The sequence below is a fragment of the Osmerus mordax genome, chromosome 4 (genome assembly GCF_038355195.1).
Source record: "Osmerus mordax isolate fOsmMor3 chromosome 4, fOsmMor3.pri, whole genome shotgun sequence".
Taxonomy (NCBI): Eukaryota; Metazoa; Chordata; class Actinopteri; order Osmeriformes; family Osmeridae; genus Osmerus; species Osmerus mordax.
The window spans coordinates 5,679,848-5,700,383 of record NC_090053.1 but is presented as its reverse complement, the minus strand read 5'-3'; the positions used below and the strand labels follow the sequence as shown (position 1 = coordinate 5,700,383).

The window sequence follows — 20,536 nt, the reverse complement described above, 5'->3', positions numbered from 1 at the left end:
TAAGAGAGCTGGGAGCTCTTTCCAAGGTGAGTACCTGATGGGAGATGACTATACAGACACCGCCATTACTTTAAGTGCTACAGTGTCAGCTAACCCGACACTGGCACAAGGAATACTTTATGCCAGATGGAAGCAGCTGTCTTTGAAGTCTTAACAAGCAGACATAGAGAAACAAGCCTTTATTCAGGGTTGAGAACAGGGAAAAAAACGATAACTTAGCAAGGTTACCCCAAAGTGTATGTTAAATCCCACATAGGAAAGGAAGGGATAAAGAAGATGGAAGGGGTGTGGAAGGGCAAACATCCAAAGTGGATAAAAAAAAACAGTTTGGATGTTGCTGACTGTAATTTTTTATTGCGTTCAAAATAGGCAGGAATATAAAACAAAGCAGCGGTTGTCATGCTAAAGGGTCCTGCTGCTTAAGAGGTGTCAAATTATTGTACCTCAGCTGGATATATCGGTTTTAAGAGCCAGGGGGTGAGAAAAGATCCAAACCCAGTAGACTTTGGCACGTCTGTTTTCTACCATTGGCATGGATGAACAACTCTGTGAAGCTTCTGAGCATTGATAGAGCTCCGTGCATTAGCATAAGGCATCACCATTTTTTTTTTACAATAACAAGTTATTAGAAGAACCGTAAACATATCAATATATTTGATGCACCTCCAAATTCCCTGAAAAAAAATTTAGTAAGGGGTGATGGACCCACCCTAACAGAGATGGAATGAAAGTTTTTTGATGGAAGAAAAAAACCCAGAATATCAGAAAAGCGCTAAGGTTGTTTCACAAAGTACATTATTTGTGTCTGGGACAATTACTGTGCTTTAGACCATTCATGTAAAAGGCTAAGAGACCAGGTGTTGATTTTATATTCAAAGGCTGATTATACCCATAGGTGGACCAAACATGAGGAACATGGACAGTGTGCAGTATGAAGAGGTATCAACATGGCACAGAAAACCTGTCAAAAAGATAAGCAATGATCTTTTAACAAAGGCACCCAAAACAAGACTCCTATTGTAAGCTATGGTTTGACCATGCTCCATTTTTTTCTCCTTCCTTAATTGAAAATTGAGCAGAAGTTCTGCCAAAAATTACAGTGAAAAGCTAAAAACATTTAGGTGTTGGCATGTCCCTCATTCTGGCACTTCTGACTTGTGAGTGCTTGTGAGGTTCTGCTGAATGTCTGCTTTTGATTTATTAGGTAGGGTTAACGACGAGGCTCCAGGACGACGACCTGCCTGAGTGGAAGGATGGTGATCTCAGAACTGTAGGCATCCAGGAGAACAAGGGAATGGGCAGAGGCCATGCCTGTGCCACCAATACATCACATGGGGCTTTTGAGAAGTCTGGCTTTTCCAGTGCCTGTATGGTTGCTGTGTTCAACCATGCGCAGAGAAAAACTGAGCTGAGGCAGGTCTGCTAAGGGCCATGGCCAAGTTAAGCACGGAAATATTTCTTTCCTGTTAACTCAAGAGTCTGGCAGTCACCTGTAAGGTTACCCTCTCAGTTCATCCACAGTCACTCAGTTCACTCACGTCAGTCAGCTTTCATCATCCATGGAATACAACATTTATGCCTTAAGAAATTCATTAGAAACTTATGTGTTTCCCCATGTGCTAGTAAAGTAGTTCAGGTAGGTTGCTTTGGGCTTGGTTGTCTTTGTCTCTGCTCGGGGACAGTGGATAGATTTCTGTTTGAGCAACGGCGGTCAAATCAAATCAAATGTATTTGTATAGCCCTTTTTACACGCAAGCATGTCACAGAGGGCTTCACATACGCCCATAGAACTGCCCCTCAACCAACCTAAACCCTCAAGGAGATGAATGTGTTTGGCACACAGTAACTTATTGGCACTGGCTATGCTTAGCTTTGCACCAAGGGTTCATGATATCTTGCATTGCTGAAATGATTAAGGATCTACAGCTGGGGTCCCCAAACTTTTTTCTGCAAGGGCCAGATAATTTTCCTTTCTTTAATGTGGGGCCGGGTCGGTCTGTAACAGAAGGGCCGGAGTAACTACCAGTATTATTGAGGAGATTTTATTGTGATTTTAAATGTATTTATTATGCCAGATTAGTTTATTATTTTGTTATGCACCATACATCTGTACATATCAAGGGGTATATAGCCTATTAAAAGAGCATTATTACTTACTTACTTATTATTACAACTTTTTTCATATTCATTGCTATTGAAATCAAAACATTTCCTTACGTATGAATATCAATCAGTGTGAACTTTACATTTATTTAATTCTTTTATAAAACATTTTTTTTTTTTTATGTCTCTGGCATTGTTCAGATGGCCGGTCCAAATGCGTGGGCGGGCCGTATTCGGCCTGCGGTCCGTAATTGGGGACCCCTGATCTACAGCATCGAAATCACTGGTCTGGTCATTTTAAGTCCATGCCATTGGCAGCAGTTTAAAAAAACAGTATTAGGTTGGCATTGATCTCTAGCGCTAATTCGATATGACTATATTACATGTTGAGAAGTTGTTGGGTCAAAGTAAAGTTTTCCTCTAAATTGCCAAAAATTGTATCCCAAGGGCGGCCTTAGGAAAGTTTTTTGTTTTTACATCACTCAAGACGTGAAAGTGAGCTTACAGTAAAAACCTGTCTGAAACCCAGTGAAGACATGAGCTGTGTTTTCTGTCTTCAATAGCCAAACAAAATATCAAAAGCTCAAATCATAATAATAATGCAAATACTTAACTGGTGGCACTAAAGGGTGTGTGGTGCGCCAAATGGGCATTAGCAGGGGCCAGAAGGGGAGTCTCAGTTTTCTGCAGAGAAATGCCTACAACTAAGTGTGTGTGTCCTTTAAGTAGGGTTTGGATTGTCAACTAATGAAAATATACTGTGTGAGCACTACTGAATGGTTGTTCCTAGGCCAGGACACACAAATCTCTTCAGGCTGTGAAAGCTGCGTGTCCGCATCCTACACTCTCTCTGGCACAGGAAACTGCAGAAGGTCTGATCTTAATTAGTTTGGCAGTTATGAATAACATCCTTTGAGGATTAGAGATTGTTGTTTTTGGTTTGTGTAGGTAAAATATCCCACCAGTTTAGTACAGTGTTGAAACACCCACAGTGACATGAATATTCAAAAAGAGGCCCATTAAATCACAATGATGAATTGATCTTCCAGAAATAATGACAAAAACATCACTGGAAGTCCACTGTAACATGGTACTCTCTGCCAGTTAAGATTAAAATCTTAAGAGATGCTGGTAGATATTATTTATATTATACAGTTTGTATATAGACTATAATAGGTTAAGTTAACATTGAAGAGCCCGATATAACAATAAACGTTCATGCATATACAGTTGGCTTTGCATCGTGTGTCAGCGTGATTCTTAAATTTCATTCTCAAATAATTACAAAGTCCACTTTGATCATTTTTCAGAGGGCATGACTGTTATTCTTAAAGAGGCACTTTTTATGATTCTTGGCTGATGGTGTATTTTCTGTGTAAATTACATACAAAGAAACCTTAAGAGGTGTTTCTCAAGGGCTCAACAGTTTTACGCTTACACCTCATTGGCCCACCATGGAAAACATGAACTGTACTTCAAGTACTATGTTTAGTGCGGTTTGAGGCTGAGGTGGTGGTATCCATTGCTTGGTTTATACAGCAGCATCTCAGAAAGCCTCAAAGAGGTCTGGGGACAGGTAGAGGGGCTGTGCCACCTCAAACCACAACCACCATGGCAATTTAGGGCACTCGCCGCATAATACTTGCCTAGCTTGCCCAAAGATCCGAGCAAGAATCACGGGGACATCTATTCAACTGTGCCATTTCTCAAGGAAAAGTTAAGCTTAAACATATGCTGTGACATCACATACATTCCAAGCCATGTAATATATTTGTGCATGTATTCTTTCATGTATCAGATGAAAGACTTCCATGTCTTAAATGTTTAGAAGAGGGTATACTGCCATCTCAGGATGTTACATTTTCTCAATAAATGTATCTATCCTTGCTGAGTATGTCATAGACACTTACATAATAGTTTTAAATAGATTTCAATACATATTTATGATGAGTCCAACACACAGTATGTTATATGTAAGCTGACCCTTGTTATAGTTCATTCAACAATGTTGAATTGAAACACTGAAACAAACATGTTGAGACAATGTTACTCAACCATATAGAATAACATGATCCATGATGGGGATTTTAGTTGCTTTTTTGTAAAATAAAGTTCATATTTGCATGTTTAATAGAGTCATTATGAAAATGTAATAGGATTTAGGATGTAGATTTTGCAATTAGGACCACCAACTCCACACTTCCACAGCAGCTATGGTAGATTAACACTGCCATCTTCTGATACGAGTTCAGCATAGTTATAACTGGTGACATGAAATACTTTAAAATGTCAATAAAAACAACATTCACATATGATAGGCCTAGAATATGATTTGCTGGTTGCTTAATGAAGCCAGATTTGATTTGCAGAATATTGAATGAAATATCTAATACTAAGTGAGTTGTTTATTCACGTTATTGTCTGTCTTTTCCAATATGAAATAAAACACGGTTTTATTTTAAGTAGATCTGGTTTTGCCAGAAATATCGACCGAGGGTTCTTTGAGTCTCAAAGTTTGAGGCGGGCCCTAACGTTCCATTCAGAACAAACCAATCAGCCCCGAGTTTCTTGGCAGACTGCGTCCAATACGGCGCTTCCTTATTGTAGAGTTGTCTGTTTCGTCCGCAGACCACTGGGTACGGATGCTAGATAACTAGCTTAAAAATTACTTAATTACTTTCAAATGCCACTACAATTGTTTAAATGAAACAAACCATGATTGTGCTTATTTATTTCAGTTAAACAGTCGTAACTTTAGGTTGACTGTTGATTTAAGTATCCGGTGGATAGCATAATATTAAATATAGTTGGCTAACTAAATAGCACTAGCTGGCTCCCTAAATCTACTTTTCCGTAAGTCTGTTTGGCAAAAACCTTTCATTAACACGTTTTCGGTATGGCAGAATTCCTTGAAGATCCGTCAGTTCTAACCAAGGATAAGCTGAAAAGTGAGCTTATGGCCAACAATGTGTCCCTTCCTAGTGAAGACCATAGAAAAGACGTCTATGTCCAGTTGTATCTGAAAACGTTGACCGTATTGAACAAAAAGAGTTCACCACCAGACACATTTTCTAGTGACGAAGAACTGCCGGTGGTCTCCAACAAAAGTCGACCAGGGAGGGTGAGTTCGTTTTACCCCGAAATGCATTTAAGTAGTTTTAAATTAGAAGACATTGTTTATAAAAATGTCAACCGGCCTTTCCATTTAAAGCAAATGTTTGGTTCAAGGTTCACTTTGGCATTCAGTAGCTAGTATAACATCTGTATACAAATACACTTTTGCTGTAGATAAATGATCACATTCACCCCCATAATGCATTTACAGAAAGCAACAAGAAAGACTGACAAGCCTGCCTCTGAAGAGGTAGATGTCACAGATCTGACGGATGAAGGCTTGAAAGACCAGCTGATGAAGCATGGGATAGATGCTGGACCCATTGTAGGTGAGTCAAGAGCGAAAATATTCCAGTCGTATTAGGTCATCTGTGTGAGAGAATAGTATTGTCATCCAATAGCATTATGATTTCATTTTTTTCCAAGGAAATCTTTACCCTCTTAAACTCCTTCTTCTCCCCTCAGCCTCCACCCGGAAAGTTTATGAGAAAAAACTAACAAAGCTGCTGGACCAGTCTGCAGTTGAGATGACACCCAGCCTACCTGAGATTGCTAGTGCACTTACAGAGGCATCCAAAGCTGACAGTCCTCAGAATGGCAACACACAATCAGACCATTACAGTGACAAGGAAGATGGTAAGCTCAGACCATAGATCGACATACACCAACAATTAGATGTACCCGATAAACGTGTTCTGTATACAGTGTTGTGGAGTAACGGAATACATGTACTGGCTTTACGTATTCAGAATACAAATTATGAGTAACTGTATTCCGTTACAGTTACAATTTAAATAGTTGGTATTTAGAATACAGTTACATTGTTGAAATCAATGGATTACATGACGATACTTATGTTTCACAAGTTTATTCACTCTCTAAATAAATGAAGGCAACTCCATACATTTCCCAGAAGCCCCAATATGAAAACGAAAAAATTAGCTATTTTCGTGATCAGTCACAAACAGAGCCATGGCAGGAATGCGTTTCTATCTTGGAAATTCAAAAAGCATTTCACTTTAAAGAAAGAGAAGGGAGAACGAAATATAATTGTGCAAATCTCCTTTCAGCGTCCAAAGACTCCACCTCCAACCTGCAGAAGCATCTTAAAGTAAGTTTTTTATTTTATTAGCCAGGGGTAGTCGTCTGCTGTAGTTTTACTGGTTACCTTGCTATTTTATAGTTGTATCAGGTAGCCTGGCGTACCTGGTTAGTTGACGTGTGACTTTACATTATCCTGGATGTGCTGATTTACTACTAGCCCCAGAGCAGTTGACAAGCCCTGTTTGACATGCTAGCCAATGTTAGCTAAAATTAGCTTGTGGTTGGCGGTTAGATTTTTGTAGTATGCAGTTCAATGTGCAGTGAGTGCAGTTAGTTACATTTAGCCTACTGTCTTCAGTTAGGCTACTGTCTTATGTTTCCTTACATTCCAAGTCCTCCAGTGTATGAAATATGTAGGCCATGATGTGATAACATGGTATGTTGAATAGCCTAGTCAGGGGTGTCAAACATTCGGCCCGCCAGGGAGTCCAGCTTGGATGTCTTTGCTAAGTTTGAAAATTACAGAAAGACATAAATCACATTTCTATAAAGGTAACTGCTATTCCGAATCCAAATGTCTATTAAGAATATCCAAGTTTATGAGTTGAAACGTTAAGTAATTTTTTTTAATCGATCCAGTAATTGCTTAAAAAACAGCGTAAATGCGATGTCTGCTCCGGAGGCAGAAGCGCTTATTGCCACAGGCAGCAGCGCTCGCTGCTTGCTTTGCGACGCAAGGGAATCAGCAGAGGAGAGCCCAGGCAGATAAACAGTGGGCTGATGTCTGAGTTTTTGGTCTTTATGTTTCTAGTTTAATGTAGAAAGACCTGTATTGTCGTTACTTGAGATCAAAGTGGGCAGTATGTGGCCCCTTACCTAAAATGAGTTTGACACCCCTGGCCTAGGTGGTAGTAGACTTTACACATTACATTTAAACAGATGATTATTATGAGGATGTGTAGTGATTACTGTGAAGTGTAATGTCACCATCAGCACCTCTAGGACGTTGTATTTACAATAGTCCTCTTTATTCTTCCCATCATAAAACAATTTCAGTGTTCAATTTGTGCTCTTTCTGTCTTTCTTTATTTTAGAGGAAGCATTCCAGTGTCTTGCAAAGAGCAGAAATGGCATCAGATGATGGTGGTGAACAAAGTGCCATGCCCACCACACCTCCTCTCAAACAAGCAACACTCAGCACCTCAGCAATCACCAAAATGAAAGTAAACTCCTTGGTTCTTAAGTTCATAATTGCAGATGTGCAGCCCTTTTCATTAGTGGAGAGTGCCCCATTCCGTGAGATGATTGAAGGAATTAGTGGGGGTAGGACACCCATGTGCAGAAAAACATTGATGCTGCGCATTGAAAGGGGATATCAAAATATGAAGGAGGCACTTACTGAAACTCTTCAGGATGTTCAAACCGTGTGCACAACAGCAGACATATGGACGTCTCATCATGGGAGTTTCATGGGAATCACGTGTCACTGGATCGAGCCAGAGACATTAGATCGAAAGTCTGCTGCCTTGGCATGTGAAAGGATATGGGGCCGCCACACCCATGATGTCATTGCTGCGAAAATTAGTCAGATTCATGCAGAATTCCAGATCCAAGGCAAAGTCAGTGCCACAGTCACTGACAATGGTAGCAATTTCGTTAAGGTATTCAATGAATATGGAGGGTGTGAAATGGATGATGAGATGGATAGCACAGATGATGTGCAGTTTGCTGATGTCTCTGCAGTTCTTCAGGAGGAGGAAGAGGAGCTTAACTTTTTTTTGCCACCTCACCATCGATGTGCCGCGCATACTTTGAATCTTGTTGCCACGACTGATCTTGACAAAGTTGCCTCACAGGGTGTTTCTCGAAAATTATACAGAAGTGCAATGTCAAAATGTGCTGCAATCTGGAATAAGGCTCATCGCTCATCGGGTTCTGTTGATGCAATTGAGGAAATTGCCCAAATGAGATGTTTGGTACCTTCAGTGACTAGGTGGAGCTCAGAGTATCATGCAATCGAGAAGTTAATGAGTCTCACTGAGAGTCAGCTTAAGGGAATCTGTGACCAGCTTAAAGTGGCCAAACTGCATACTCAAGAGACAATGTTTCTAAAAGAGTACACAGCCATTCTGAAACCTCTTGCCTACTCAATCAAGCTACTCCAGGGAGAAAAGAACTGTTACTTTGGATACATAGTTCCCACCATTCTCAGCCTAAAAGCCAAGTTAGCTGAAAAGTTGACCCAAGTGCAGTTCTCAACCCACATCCTCTTAGCTGTTATTAAAGCCGTTGACACTCGATTTGGGCAAGTGTTGGCCTCCCATGAGGCAAGGATGGCGGCTTCCACCATCCCAAGGTTTCGACTGTGGTGGCTTGCTGATGAAGAGAGGGGAGCCATGAAAACAGCAATGGTCCAAGAGATTCGTCTTCTACGTATAGAGCCTTCTGAGGATTCCGGCACCACTGGAAATGCCGCAGTTGGAGGTAATCCAGAAGATGATGACAACTTCTTCACTTTTGAGACAGCACAGATGACAAGTTCATCAGTGGAGGAAGAGGTGCAGAGGTATCTCCAGGATCCAGACAAGTCATTGGCTTCATTGAAGAGGTATCCAATGATCAGAGCCCTCTTCTTAAAGTACAATACTACTCTGCCATCGAGTGCTTCTGTCGAGCGGCTTTTTAGCCAGGGAGGACTTATTTTCACTCCACATTGTAACAAAATGACAGATAAGCACTTTAAGCAGGCTCTCCTGCTGCGATACAACAGACTTTACTGGAGTGTTGACATGTAGACTAGGTGGGTCAAATATGTAGGTAGGTGGCTCAAAACATATTGGTCTTTAAGTTCACAGGCATTCAACCAATTGTTGTCTTTTTCTCACCTTACATTCATATAAAATCAACCCCTTACATTCTTACTGCAAATGTTTGCAAAAAAGTTTTGCATGTTATGTTCAACTTTGACATTTTGGATAGGTTTTTGCTGCTAGCCTTTGTTGTTACATTACCAAGAAGTAATGTTGTTTTTTCAATATAATTTTTTTTTCATGTGGGTGAAATGATATTTGGTGGCGTAGTTTAAAATATATATATATTTTGCCATCATCACATTCAATTTGAGTTTCTGTTTTATTTTGATGGACCGTTATTAGTGTGTCATTCTTAATGAAAGAACATGAATTCCTTTTAACTGATTTAACTACTTGTACGCTTGTACTGCTTGTACTTGCTGTAAATTATATTATTGTTGCTTGCTTTCCTATAGGTGCACTCTTGCACTTTTGAGGTTCATGTTGTTTAACTTGTAATTTGTTTAACTACATGCTTTTATCTTTCTTCCTATTAGCACTTTGCTTTTCACAATGTGTGCTTCATGTTTTGGCTACCCGCAATGTTTTTGGGGCTATCTCATTGTTTATGATCATTGACCCATGCACTTTTTGCAAAGCTCTCTCTTGGAAGTCGCTTTGGATAAAAGCGTCTGCTAAATGAATAAATGTAAATGTGATTATAGTCAGCTGTAACAATCTTGAATTCTTTTATGGAATGTTTCATGTCATCCTTTTATGTTTTCATCCTGTAAAATCAGGAAAAGGGTAAGGGAAAATGCAGGTTTCCTTCTGGTACTTTTTATTTTAAGTTGACAAGTTCCAACACCTATGCACTGAGTCGCTCAGTGAAAAAAAAATATTAATGTAATGGCAAATTCTGTAATTCTGTACAGAAACAGAATATTTTATGTTTGTCTATTTTCCCACTTTTAACAGCTGAGTAAATAAAGAAACTCAAAAGGGAAAATTGGTAAATTCTTCAGTTTTTTTAACCAACCATCTTTTGCATAAACATACCCTAATAGTCTTTGTTCCTCTACAGCAAATCACAAGATATTGCACTTTCACGGAGACTTGGGCCTAACACGTTCAGCCAGTTGGAACAGAAGAACACACCAGAATAGGCCTGTTTAGTAAGCAGGATTTGATGGCCGCATTCCTACACTTATAAAAGTTTTGAAAGTATCCTTCCCAAAACTGTGTATAATTGTATCTGGATTTTGCCTTAATTATTCATTTGAATACCTATTTGTCAGAGGAGATAGCAGTCCCTGAGACAGAGCCTGTTCCTATTGTGGAGAAGCCTGTAAGAAGCAGAGGCAAGACCCCTGTCTCTGTTCGGACCAGTAGCGGATGACACAATAAGGTTAGGGTATTTCCGACACTACTTGATCAAGATTCTGACAAATGGCCCCCTCGAAAGTGTTTTCAGGTAAAATACCTTAATTATAAACTGGGTTGTTTACACATGGAGGGGATTTATGATGAGTCCAACACACAGTATGTTATATGTAAGCTGACCCTTGTTATAGTTCATTCAACAATGTTGAATTGAAACAAACATGTTGAGACAATGTTACTCAACCATATAGAATAACATGATCCATGATGGGGATTTTAGTTGTTTGTTTTTTTTAAATAAAGTGCATATTTGCATGTTTAATAGAGTAATTATTAAAATGTAATAGGATTTAGGATGTAGATTTTGCAATTAGGATCACCAACTCCACACTTCCACAGCAGCTACGGTAGATTAACACTGCCATCTTCTGATACAAATTCAGCATAGTTATAACTGGTGAAATGAAATACTTGTCAATAAAAACAACATTCACGTATAGAATATTATGGTTCCTTAATGAAGCCAGATTTGACAAGGTTGGCTACCAAAATGACGGGGCTTCCTGAAAACATTTTTGCGGAATATTGATTGAAATATCTAATACTTTAAGTGAGTTGTTTATTCACGTTATTGTCTGTCGTTTCCAATATGAAGTAAAACACCGTTTTATTTTAAGTGGCCTAATCTGGTTTTGCCAGAAATATCGACCGGGGGGTTCTTTGTGGCGGGCTCTAACGTTCCTTTCAGAACAAACCAATCAGCCCCGAGTTTCTTGGCAGACTGCATCCAATACGGCGCTTCCTTATTGTAGAGTTGCATGTTCCGACCGCGGACCACTGGGTACGGATGCTAGATAACTAGCTTGAAAATTACTTAATTACTTTCAAATACCAATACAATTGTTTAAATGAAACAAAACATTATTGTGCTTATTTATTTAAGTTAAACAGTCGTAACGTTAGGTTGACTATTGAGCTAAGTATCCGTTGGATAGCATAATATTAAATATAGTTGGCTAACTAAATAGCACTAGCTGGCTCGCTAAATCGGCGCCTGGCGCGTTCTCTGTTTGGCAACAACATTTCATTAACACGTTTTCGGTATGGCAGAATTCCTTGAAGATCCGTCAGTTCTAACAAAGGATAAGCTCAAAAGTGAGCTTACGGCCAACAATGTGTCCCTTCCCAGTGGAGAACATAAAAAAGAAGTATATGTCCAGTTGTATCGGAAAACGTTGACCGTATTGAACAAAAAGAGTTCACCGGCAGACACATTTTCTAGTGACGAAGAACTGCCTGCTCCAGTCTCCAACAAAAGTCGATCAGGGAGGGTGAGTTCGTTTTACCCCGAAATGCATTTTAAGTAGTTTAAAGTAGAAGACATGGTTCATAAAATTGTAGTTGTCCATGAAATAATAATAATTGTACGTTAAATTAACAATGTCAACCGGCCTTTCCATTTAAATCAAATGCTTGGTTCAAGGTTCAGTTTCAGCAATAAACAAATACGCTTTTGCTGTAGATAAATAATCACATTCACCCCAATAATGCATTTACAGAAAGCAACAAGAAAGACTGACAAGCCTGCCTCTGAAGAGGTAGATGTCACAGATCTGACGGATGAAGGCTTGAAAGACCAGCTGATGAAGCATGGGATAGATGCTGGACCCATTGTAGGTGAGTCAAGAGGGAAAATATTCCAGTCGTATTAGGTCATCTGTGTGAGAGAATAGTATTGTCATCCAATTGCATTATGCTTTCATTTTTTCCAAGGAAATATGTACCCTCTTAAACTCCCTTTTCCCCCCTCAGCCTCCACCCGGAAAGTTTATGAGAAAAAACTAACAAAGCTGCTGGACCAGTCTGCACTTGAGATGACACCCAGCCTACCTGAGACTGCTAGTGCACTTACAGAGGCATTCAAAGCTGACAGTCCTCAGAATGGCAACACACACTCAGACCATTACAGTGACAAGGAAGATGGTAAGCTCAGACCATTGATCGACATACACCAACAATTACATGTACCTGATAAACGTGTTCTGTATAATTTGATCTGGATTTTGCCTTAATTCCTAATCTTATTTTTCAGAGGAGATAACAGTTCCTGAGACAGAGCCTGTTCCTATTGTGGAGAAGCCTGTAAGAAGCAGAGGCAAGACCCCTGTCACTGTGCGGACCAGTAGCAGAAGGCACAATAAGGTGAGGGTCGTTCCGGCACTAATTGACCAAGTGTCTGACAAATGGTCCCCTTAAAATTGTTTTCAGGTACCTTAATTATAATGGGGGTTGTTTACAGGTGGAGGGGAAGCAAGCAGCTGGTGACCAGACCCCCAAGAAAAGTGCTGAGAATGTGGTTGAAGATATACTTGCTAATGAGATCAGTACGCCCACAGGAATCGGGTAAGTCAGTCCTTGACTACACACTTTGTCTACAGAGGAGCTTTCTTTGAATTGTAATATACAATTCTAATTAAAAATAAGTTAACATCCAGTGGTTGACATAGATAGGAACACCCCAATCACACTATAAACAGGGGTTTGACCCTGTACATTTGAAGTTGGTTTATCAAGTCAGGAGGCCCATTTATACTAAACCCAGAACACAATATACGACTGTGTTGTTTCTGTTGATATACTTCCTTAGCAGACAAGTAAGGCATGTTTGAAGCTTAACCATGTCTGACACTGGTTCAATCAACTTCTTGACCCAAATTGCCTATAGGGGTGGGTGAAGTCTGAAGATGATACAATGAGACCAGTTTTATCTTTTATTAGTGGTGTGAAACAGGTAAGGATCATGAACATAATCTGCTTTGCTTCTTTCATCAGTGCCACCTGCCGACGACCAATTCGAGGCGCAGCGGGTCGACCAGTGAAGCCTGGTGACTACTGGCTGGATGAGTCCCTGCTACACAACGTGCTCACTAAGAGCCAATCAGAGGGTCTCTCAAATGCTGCAGGCCCAGGGAATACCCCCGCTCGACGAGGCTTTGTGTCTGTGCTGCTGAGGCTGATGATGCTCATTGTGGTGGCCGGGTCTATTTACTACGCCTACGAGAACCTAGACACAGAGCAGATCAATTCCCTTAAAGGCCTGCTGGACAGGGTGGCCACCCCCCTGGGCATCGGCAGTGAGAGTGCCGCAAAGAGTGGCGGCAAGTAAGGCGTCATCCCACCTCACCCTCCCCGTACCACCACCACACCTTTGCTATCCTTACTCTGATTAAGCTCTGCTTTTTATACTATCCTCTGATTAAGCTCTGCTTTTTATACCTGGTTCACCCTTTTGAGGACAGACCTGGGATTGAGAAGGGTAGATTTTCTCCCCCTTTTGTTCCTTCTTCACTTGCGTGTGGTAGAAGGAAGTTGCTTGACCCAACAGCAGGAGCACCTGAAAAACACAGTCTCATGAGAATGTGAAGTGTTTGTCTTTGTGTGTATATTGTATATGTAGAACTCAATGTGAATTGGAGAGGACCGTTTTCGTGCATGGTTATAGTTAAGGACTAGTTTTCTAATGGTATGTGCCAGGCGTTTTTCTGACGGTGAAGTGTGTAGACAACACTGTTGGCACTTGTTTCTTGCTACTAATAACAAAGGTTTCACAGTGTGTTTATGTATGATTAGATGTAGAATCATTTCAGATTTTCTTTTAACAGTGCTCAGGTCTAATTGGACAATTTCTATACACACTTGACTTTTCTTTTGAACAGGTGCGTAGGAGAAAAACACCAATCAATACATTAAAAGGATAAAAACACAACAATTCTCTTACAAACTACTTTATAACCAATTTCTGCAATGTAGAACTTAAACATTCATCAGGCATCAATGGTCATGTGTTGGGGTCTATTTTTCTCTAAATTTAATATGATCTGTGTTCTGATTTAATGGTGTCAAATCAGGTCTTATAATTGAATCAGGATGCTGTCTATTTTCAAGCTAAAAACACAATTGGTGTTACTGCTTATGTACATCAGTTAATACTGATGGCGATTATGATGTTATGCTCTTAAATTTAGAGTTTTAACTGCAGTCTAGTTGGTTTGGCATGGCATCAAACTGGCTCATTGCCCCTGATTTTACTCATCCCTGTGTAACTGAGTTGACTTGTTTTCAGTCAGATCATCCAGTCCCATCACTGGCACTGGATGTTTTAATTAGTTCCCCCATACAGTCCTATTCCTATTGTTCCATGTATACTGAATTAATGTGTAACAGACAGCACTGATTTGTGGTCAAATAGTTCTAGTTAATCTGGTCAGTGTCCAATAAAAAAAATAGTTTCGACACTAATGTTTAGACTTCATTTAGAGTCTAAACTTTAGAGAAATAAATGGCATTGACTATACTCCAGTTAAATAATGTGAAATATGGTTCTATACTTACAATACAAAGACTAGAAGGGAGACTTGTGTATTTGAGTACACCAATGGCAAAATTGACTTTGGCACTGTTCAAATGTACCTGTAACTGTTTTCTATGAACTCTTATCTCATCTGAAGTGATTAAAAAACATATTTTTTTGCTAAATAAATATGTAAAAGCAATATGTTAAAATGTGTCATTAACTTCTTATCACCTGTATTACCAGCATAATTTTCGAAAAAAAATTACTTCAAATCAGACAACTTTGTCATGTATATAGATAAATGAAAGGAACTGTGGTGGATGTGTTTTATTTATAATGTAGACTGTATGTCATGAAATAAATGTGATAAGAGTTCATTGTGTCTTAGGGTTTTCTTGATGAGATTTAAAGTGTATTAACGAGGATCTAGGAGTAACTAAAATCTTGTTTTATACTTATGCAAACCGTTTTACATGTAATCTTGTACTTGTAACCATCTTTTAGATACCGATTTGTTTTGTCACTTTAAACTATTTCAACTATTACTAGTAGCATATAATTCAGTTTTACTATGAAAAATCAATTCAAGATACTGATTTTAAATTACAGATTGTAATTTTCACCGCCCATTTTAGGATTTAACGTCAGACTATAGAAGGCAAAAAAAGTCACAAAGTCTGGCCTCGCATGAACAGGAAACCACTCGAGTCTCGTGCGATTCACCAGTGGAAACGACGGAATCGCCATTAAAAGTAGGAAAGTAAGCAAAATAATTTGCATCTCAGCCTGTTGTGTAACAATCTAGCATCTTGCTACCCTGCGGATTACGTGGAAGTAGAGTAGAGCTGTTTTTTATATTTCCAACTCTGTCTTAGCTAGCTAAATTATAAGTACCTAATAAAGTTAGTTTGCTAGCAGTAGCGAGCTACAGTGGTAGCTAGCTGTTTTTATCTACCTGTTTTTAATCAGAGCAAGTCGAAATCAGTGTTATTTTACGATAATTACAGTGACACAGATATAAAATTCTTAGTATCTGGCTTGTTGTACAGACACTGTTTACCTGTCTAACTGTTTAAATGTTTTAGCACATTTGTATTATTTTACTCTCCATTGTTCCCCACACACAGCGACATAAGGAACGATGTACCCGAACACGCTGACACATCTGGCACGGGCAAATCCCTTTACCTCCCCGTTATTCACACTACATAAAGTTGAAGAACCGACGCAGGTCGCTCCCTCTCATGTGGAAGGCAAACCCAGACTGGCCGCTGCGGCTGTCGCTGGTAAGAAAGTACCTGGTGCAAAACATTAACTCAACCTTGCTTGGTAGCTTTTAATAGTCCATGCAGTTGGACCTAGACATCATCCCTGGTTATGTCACTATCTCATAAAAAAGGCATCCCCATATCCATATGTTTGGCAGTAGAAAAGCCTTTCAGTGTAGCGATTTTATGGCCCCAAGTTGTGGCAAGTGTACACAGTACATTGTTACATGACCTAGTCATGTGATGTGGAAGTCAAAAGCGTTTAATACTAGTGTGACTTTGAAGTGTGCAGTTTTTGTACAGTACCTTTACAGAATAAGTCTGTAATTAACTCAATTTTTGGTGTATTATTATGCACCACCACACAAGAAGCATTTCTTCCTTTGAGGCTTCAGCGAGATTCTATATGGGTACACCTCACACAGCTGAGGTGCCTCTTGACCTGGTCAAGTGCAGGTTGCAGGTCTGTTGCCCAGAGGGTTGCATGGCATACAATTATGGAATTGTGCTGTGACATCCCATTGCATTGGCTGTGAACTAAATCAATTCTATTAAGTCATGTTAACAGTACTCCCCCTCCCCCTTCGGACAAAGTTAACTATGTAATATTCTACTCTCTCCAGTGTGACCTTTCACCTACTAACAAGCCCAGTTAAATTCTATGCTCAGTTAGCCTTGCTAGTCTGCATTGTTTTGCAAAAACGCTTCACCCAAAAAAACAAATGCAAAGGTTTTCAGTTGTTGTTTTTATAATTGTTGTTGTTGCTGTTGTTACTATTAAGCTTATGTAAGCCTTATTGCATGCACCTGAACCTGTTTTTATTATCATTCCAGCTGCATAGTTTCAAGTTCCCTATAAGAATGCATGTTCATCTAGATGTCGCAAACAGTATTTGTTTGATTTGCAAGCATCTGTGTCAAGATGGAATGGAGCAAGTTCCAGCATGGCATGGGCTGATTTCACAGCATGGTGTGTTTGTGGTCCGTTGTTCCCTGCTGCAGATTCTGAAGTGAGCTGTGACTTTGGCTCTATGAAATACTACGCCCTGTGCGGCTTTGGAGGCATCCTCAGCTGCGGCCTCACCCACACAGCGATTGTCCCCCTTGACTTGGTCAAGTGCCGACTCCAGGTCTGTATGTAAGCTATGTTTGAACTGCTGGGCCAAGAACTGCTCTCTTGTATATGTAACATTTACATTCAGTCATTTAGCAGACGCAGTCTTGTTTTTATATATACGGAAACACTGACACTCGTCTGTCTTTTTAGGTGGACCCTGCCAAGTACAAGAGCATCTTCAATGGTTTCTCAGTCACATTGAAGGAAGATGGTACCCGGGGCCTGGCTAAGGGCTGGGCTCCCACGTTCATCGGCTACTCTATGCAAGGCCTCTGCAAGTTTGGCTTCTACGAAGTCTTTAAGACCGTGTACAGCGACATGCTCGGGGAGGTCAGTACAAGCCAACTCAACAACAGGATGGAATATGCCGTACCTCTACATCCCACTTTGATCATTTATTTTACATATTCTAAAATATATTTAAACATTCTTTATATTTTTTTCGTCTCCCAACCACCCTGACTAGGAAAACACCTACTTGTGGAGGACGTCTCTGTATCTGGCAGCGTCGGCCAGCGCTGAGTTCTTTGCTGACATAGCCCTGGCTCCCATGGAGGCGTGCAAAGTGCGCATCCAGACCCAGCCCGGCTACGCCAACACCCTGAGAGAGTGTGCACCCAAGATGCATGCCGAGGAAGGACTCTGGGCGTGAGTACTCAGTAACCTCGCTGTGTTGGCTGTGCTTTCGTATGATTCCACATCTATACGAAGCTTGGGTGTACATCTTGGGATCTTGGGTGTACCCCCCAGATCCACCTCTGGGGGGTGCTCTTGTGCTGCTGTAGCTGTTCTGTTTTTCTTGGTGTTGCAGCTGTAGCCCAGATGCCCTCAGTAGCTTGATGGCTGTACAGTTGGGGTTGCTTGAGTCATTGGCGTGTGAGAATAGTCTACCTGGCTTCTCAGCCCATACACTGCACTGGCCCTTTACTGGACTTTTAACCAGTGCAGGCAGGCTGGAGAAAAAAACATAAGGAAACTACTGTACATTATTCAGTGTTTCCCCTAGGTTTACAGCTTTGGGGGGAGGGGGTGGGGTGGGAGAGAGCATCACAACATTAAATCCAGCAAAAAACTTGTCTCATACATTTTTCTGTCTCTTAGTTTTTACAAGGGAGTGGTTCCCCTTTGGATGAGACAGATCCCCTACACCATGATGAAGTTTGCCTGCTTCGAGAGAACAGTGGAGATGCTGTATAAGTATGTGGTCCCCAAGCCCCGTAGCGAGTGCTCCAAGTCGGAACAGCTAGTGGTCACTTTTGTGGCTGGCTACATCGGTGAGTCAGAGCACCCATTGCATTCATGGTGGTAGTAGTGGTAGTGGTAGTGGAGCATCGACGAATGTGTCACTTACTTAGTCTTAAAGTGAGGATAGATTTTTGAGTACTACTCGCAGCACATTCAATGTTATTTAAGAAAACATGAATGTTTTTTTGAATTGTGGAATATAGGTCAATGTGTTAGGAAGATGGTATGGATGTATTCATCCTCTGTTGAGGAGTAGTGTGATTCATCTCTGTCCTCTGGCCCCTCCCGTGTCCTGCAGCTGGTGTGTTCTGTGCCATCGTGTCTCACCCCGCTGACACTGTGGTGTCTGTACTGAACAAGGAGAGTGGCAGCACAGCCATCCAGGTGCTCAAGAAACTCGGACCAAAGGGTGAGTAATGGTCTTTCCTCCTGAGTCTGTCATACAGGGAAGCGGTCAAAGCTTTCTGTAGATCCAACTCTGGGGGGCGCTCTTGTGCTGCAGCTCAAGCCCAGATGCCCTCAGTAGCTTGATGGCTGTACAGTTGGAGGTGCTTGAGTCATTGGTGTATGAGAACAGTTTACATGCTTCACTGACCACACACTACATTGAACGTTCATTGGACTCCTTCACCATACTTCACCCATTGCATGCAGGCTGGATAGTGGACATGCATTCCCCAGGCCTCAGAACAACCACATCTAAGCCTCTTATCAGATGTTCTGTGATCTTTTGACTGTGTCTTGCAAATGTGTAGAGTATAAATGCCTTTCATGTCACCCCCCAGGTGTGTGGAAGGGTTTGGTGGCCCGTATCATCATGATCGGTACCCTTACAGCCCTGCAGTGGTTCATCTACGACTCTGTTAAAGTGTACTTCCGCCTGCCCCGCCCTCCTCCACCAGAGATGCCGGAGTCACTCAAGAAGAAACTGGGGCTCGCTGAATGAGAATGTTGCCTTTTTTATATCACACAACCCCCTTGCACAAGATAGTGGCCGTACGTTGCACCCAGCACACAATCACACAGTTACAGCACACTCAAAGCCACATTCCTGCACCAGTCACTGCAGGCCTGCTGGCCGTTTTCCCCTGTCCTGTCCTCGAGCAACTGGTGAGATTTAATTTCTGAGGCGTTAGGGAGAAGGGTTCACTTCTCTCCTGGGGGGGGGGGGGAATGGCGGGAATGGCATCAGAGGAAACATGCTATCAGGTTTTAACATGACTGACTGTAGATTGTCAATGGTTCTTTTGAGAATAAACAAACTTAACATTTACTGTTTTTTTGTTTTGAGGGTTATATCGGCTGAGTCGTTTCACACATGCATACACCAATCAGCCATAACATTATGACCACTGACAGGTGAAGTGAATAACACTGATTATCTCGTTGTCATGGGACCTGGCAGTGGGTGGGATATATTAGGCATGAAAGTGAACATTTTGCCTTCAAAGTTAATGTGTTAAAAGCAGGAAAAAGGGCGACTGGCTCGAGACAAATTGTGATGGCTCGACTACTGGGTCAGAGCCTCTCTGAAACTGCAGCTCTTTTGGGGTGTTCCCGACATCTATCAGCAGGATAATGCACCCTTCCACAAAGCAAAAATGGTTCAGGACTGGGTTGAGGAACACGATGAGTTCAAGGTGTTGCTTCCAATTGAGCATCTTGTGGGATGTGCTGGACAAACAAGTCAGATCCATGGAGGCCCCACCGCGCAACTTACAGGACTTAACCCTTGTGCTGCCTTCGGGTCACATGACCCAAAGATTCATAACGAACCATCGTTGCGTTTACCCAATTTTACCCAATACAAAAACAAATAATTTTATTTTAACCATTGCAATGTGGGGGGTCTGAGACAGCCCAACAGTTAAAAGAAAATGCTTCACTTTGTTTTTGTATGAGGTGAATTTGTCGCAATACGACGGTGGGTCACAATGACTGATGGGTCAGAATGACCCGAAGATAACACAAGGATTAAAGGATCTGCTGCTAACGTCTTGGTGCCAGATACCACAGCACACCTTCAGAGATATAGTACATGCTTCGATGGGTCACAACTGTGTCAAGGCAAGTCTTGTATACTGGAGCCAAGCCTGTAAAAAAATAAAATAGTAAT

General features: G+C 41.0%; 3 protein-coding genes and 2 non-coding genes across 6 annotated transcripts; all 5 read left to right on the top strand.

Annotated features, from left to right (window-relative positions):
* The first annotated feature begins 4,995 nt into the window (after positions 1 to 4,995).
* On the top strand, positions 4,996 to 10,052 carry LOC136942028 (zinc finger BED domain-containing protein 4-like). Its single transcript, XM_067234763.1, has 5 exons — positions 4,996 to 5,224; positions 5,429 to 5,546; positions 5,683 to 5,853; positions 6,288 to 6,328; positions 7,356 to 10,052. Exons 1-5 carry the CDS (start codon positions 5,000 to 5,002, stop codon positions 9,054 to 9,056), a joined length of 2,256 nt encoding a protein of 751 aa, XP_067090864.1. The 5' UTR covers positions 4,996 to 4,999; the 3' UTR covers positions 9,057 to 10,052.
* Positions 10,053 to 11,263: 1,211 nt separating this feature from the next.
* tmpob (thymopoietin b) lies at positions 11,264 to 15,167 on the top strand. The gene is made up of 6 exons (XM_067235480.1): positions 11,264 to 11,767; positions 11,996 to 12,113; positions 12,249 to 12,419; positions 12,529 to 12,638; positions 12,736 to 12,839; positions 13,269 to 15,167. The coding sequence occupies exons 1-6, from the start codon at positions 11,540 to 11,542 to the stop codon at positions 13,600 to 13,602; spliced, it is 1,065 nt and encodes a 354-aa protein (XP_067091581.1). The 5' UTR covers positions 11,264 to 11,539; the 3' UTR covers positions 13,603 to 15,167.
* Positions 15,168 to 15,426: 259 nt separating this feature from the next.
* LOC136941949 (solute carrier family 25 member 3-like) lies at positions 15,427 to 19,693 on the top strand. Of its 2 annotated transcripts, none has more exons than XM_067234632.1 (8): positions 15,427 to 15,550; positions 15,918 to 16,076; positions 17,061 to 17,188; positions 17,326 to 17,505; positions 17,642 to 17,823; positions 18,277 to 18,449; positions 18,719 to 18,829; positions 19,206 to 19,693. In XM_067234632.1, exons 2-8 carry the CDS (start codon positions 15,932 to 15,934, stop codon positions 19,364 to 19,366), a joined length of 1,080 nt encoding a protein of 359 aa, XP_067090733.1. In that variant the 5' UTR covers positions 15,427 to 15,550; positions 15,918 to 15,931; the 3' UTR covers positions 19,367 to 19,693. The 2 variants fall into 2 exon arrangements, with proteins under 2 accessions (XP_067090733.1, XP_067090734.1); XM_067234633.1 differs by having other exon boundaries at positions 15,466 to 15,542.
* On the top strand, positions 17,912 to 18,137 carry LOC136942632 (small nucleolar RNA SNORA53). The gene has a single exon (XR_010876627.1). It is a non-coding gene; the product is annotated as a small nucleolar RNA SNORA53 (small nucleolar RNA).
* LOC136942633 (small nucleolar RNA SNORA53) lies at positions 18,876 to 19,091 on the top strand. The gene has a single exon (XR_010876628.1). It is a non-coding gene; the product is annotated as a small nucleolar RNA SNORA53 (small nucleolar RNA).
* Positions 19,694 to 20,536: the final 843 nt, after the last annotated feature.

What these genes read in the sequence shown, in the direction of transcription:
- tmpob (XM_067235480.1), top strand. Translation starts at nt 11,540, where the DNA reads ATGGCAGAATTCCTTGAAGATCCGTCAGTTCTAACAAAGGATAAGCTC. An exon ending in ACAAAAGTCGATCAGGGAGG is followed by an intron (nt 11,768 to 11,995) that starts GTGAGTTCGTTT and finishes ATGCATTTACAG; the next exon opens with AAAGCAACAAGAAAGACTGA. An exon ending in GTAGCAGAAGGCACAATAAG is followed by an intron (nt 12,639 to 12,735) that starts GTGAGGGTCGTT and finishes GGTTGTTTACAG; the next exon opens with GTGGAGGGGAAGCAAGCAGC.
- LOC136942028 (XM_067234763.1), top strand. Translation starts at nt 5,000, where the DNA reads ATGGCAGAATTCCTTGAAGATCCGTCAGTTCTAACCAAGGATAAGCTG. An exon ending in ACAAAAGTCGACCAGGGAGG is followed by an intron (nt 5,225 to 5,428) that starts GTGAGTTCGTTT and finishes ATGCATTTACAG; the next exon opens with AAAGCAACAAGAAAGACTGA. An exon ending in TTACAGTGACAAGGAAGATG is followed by an intron (nt 5,854 to 6,287) that starts GTAAGCTCAGAC and finishes ATCTCCTTTCAG; the next exon opens with CGTCCAAAGACTCCACCTCC.
- LOC136941949 (XM_067234632.1), top strand. Translation starts at nt 15,932, where the DNA reads ATGTACCCGAACACGCTGACACATCTGGCACGGGCAAATCCCTTTACC. An exon ending in TGGTCAAGTGCCGACTCCAG is followed by an intron (nt 17,189 to 17,325) that starts GTCTGTATGTAA and finishes CTGTCTTTTTAG; the next exon opens with GTGGACCCTGCCAAGTACAA. An exon ending in ACAGCGACATGCTCGGGGAG is followed by an intron (nt 17,506 to 17,641) that starts GTCAGTACAAGC and finishes CACCCTGACTAG; the next exon opens with GAAAACACCTACTTGTGGAG.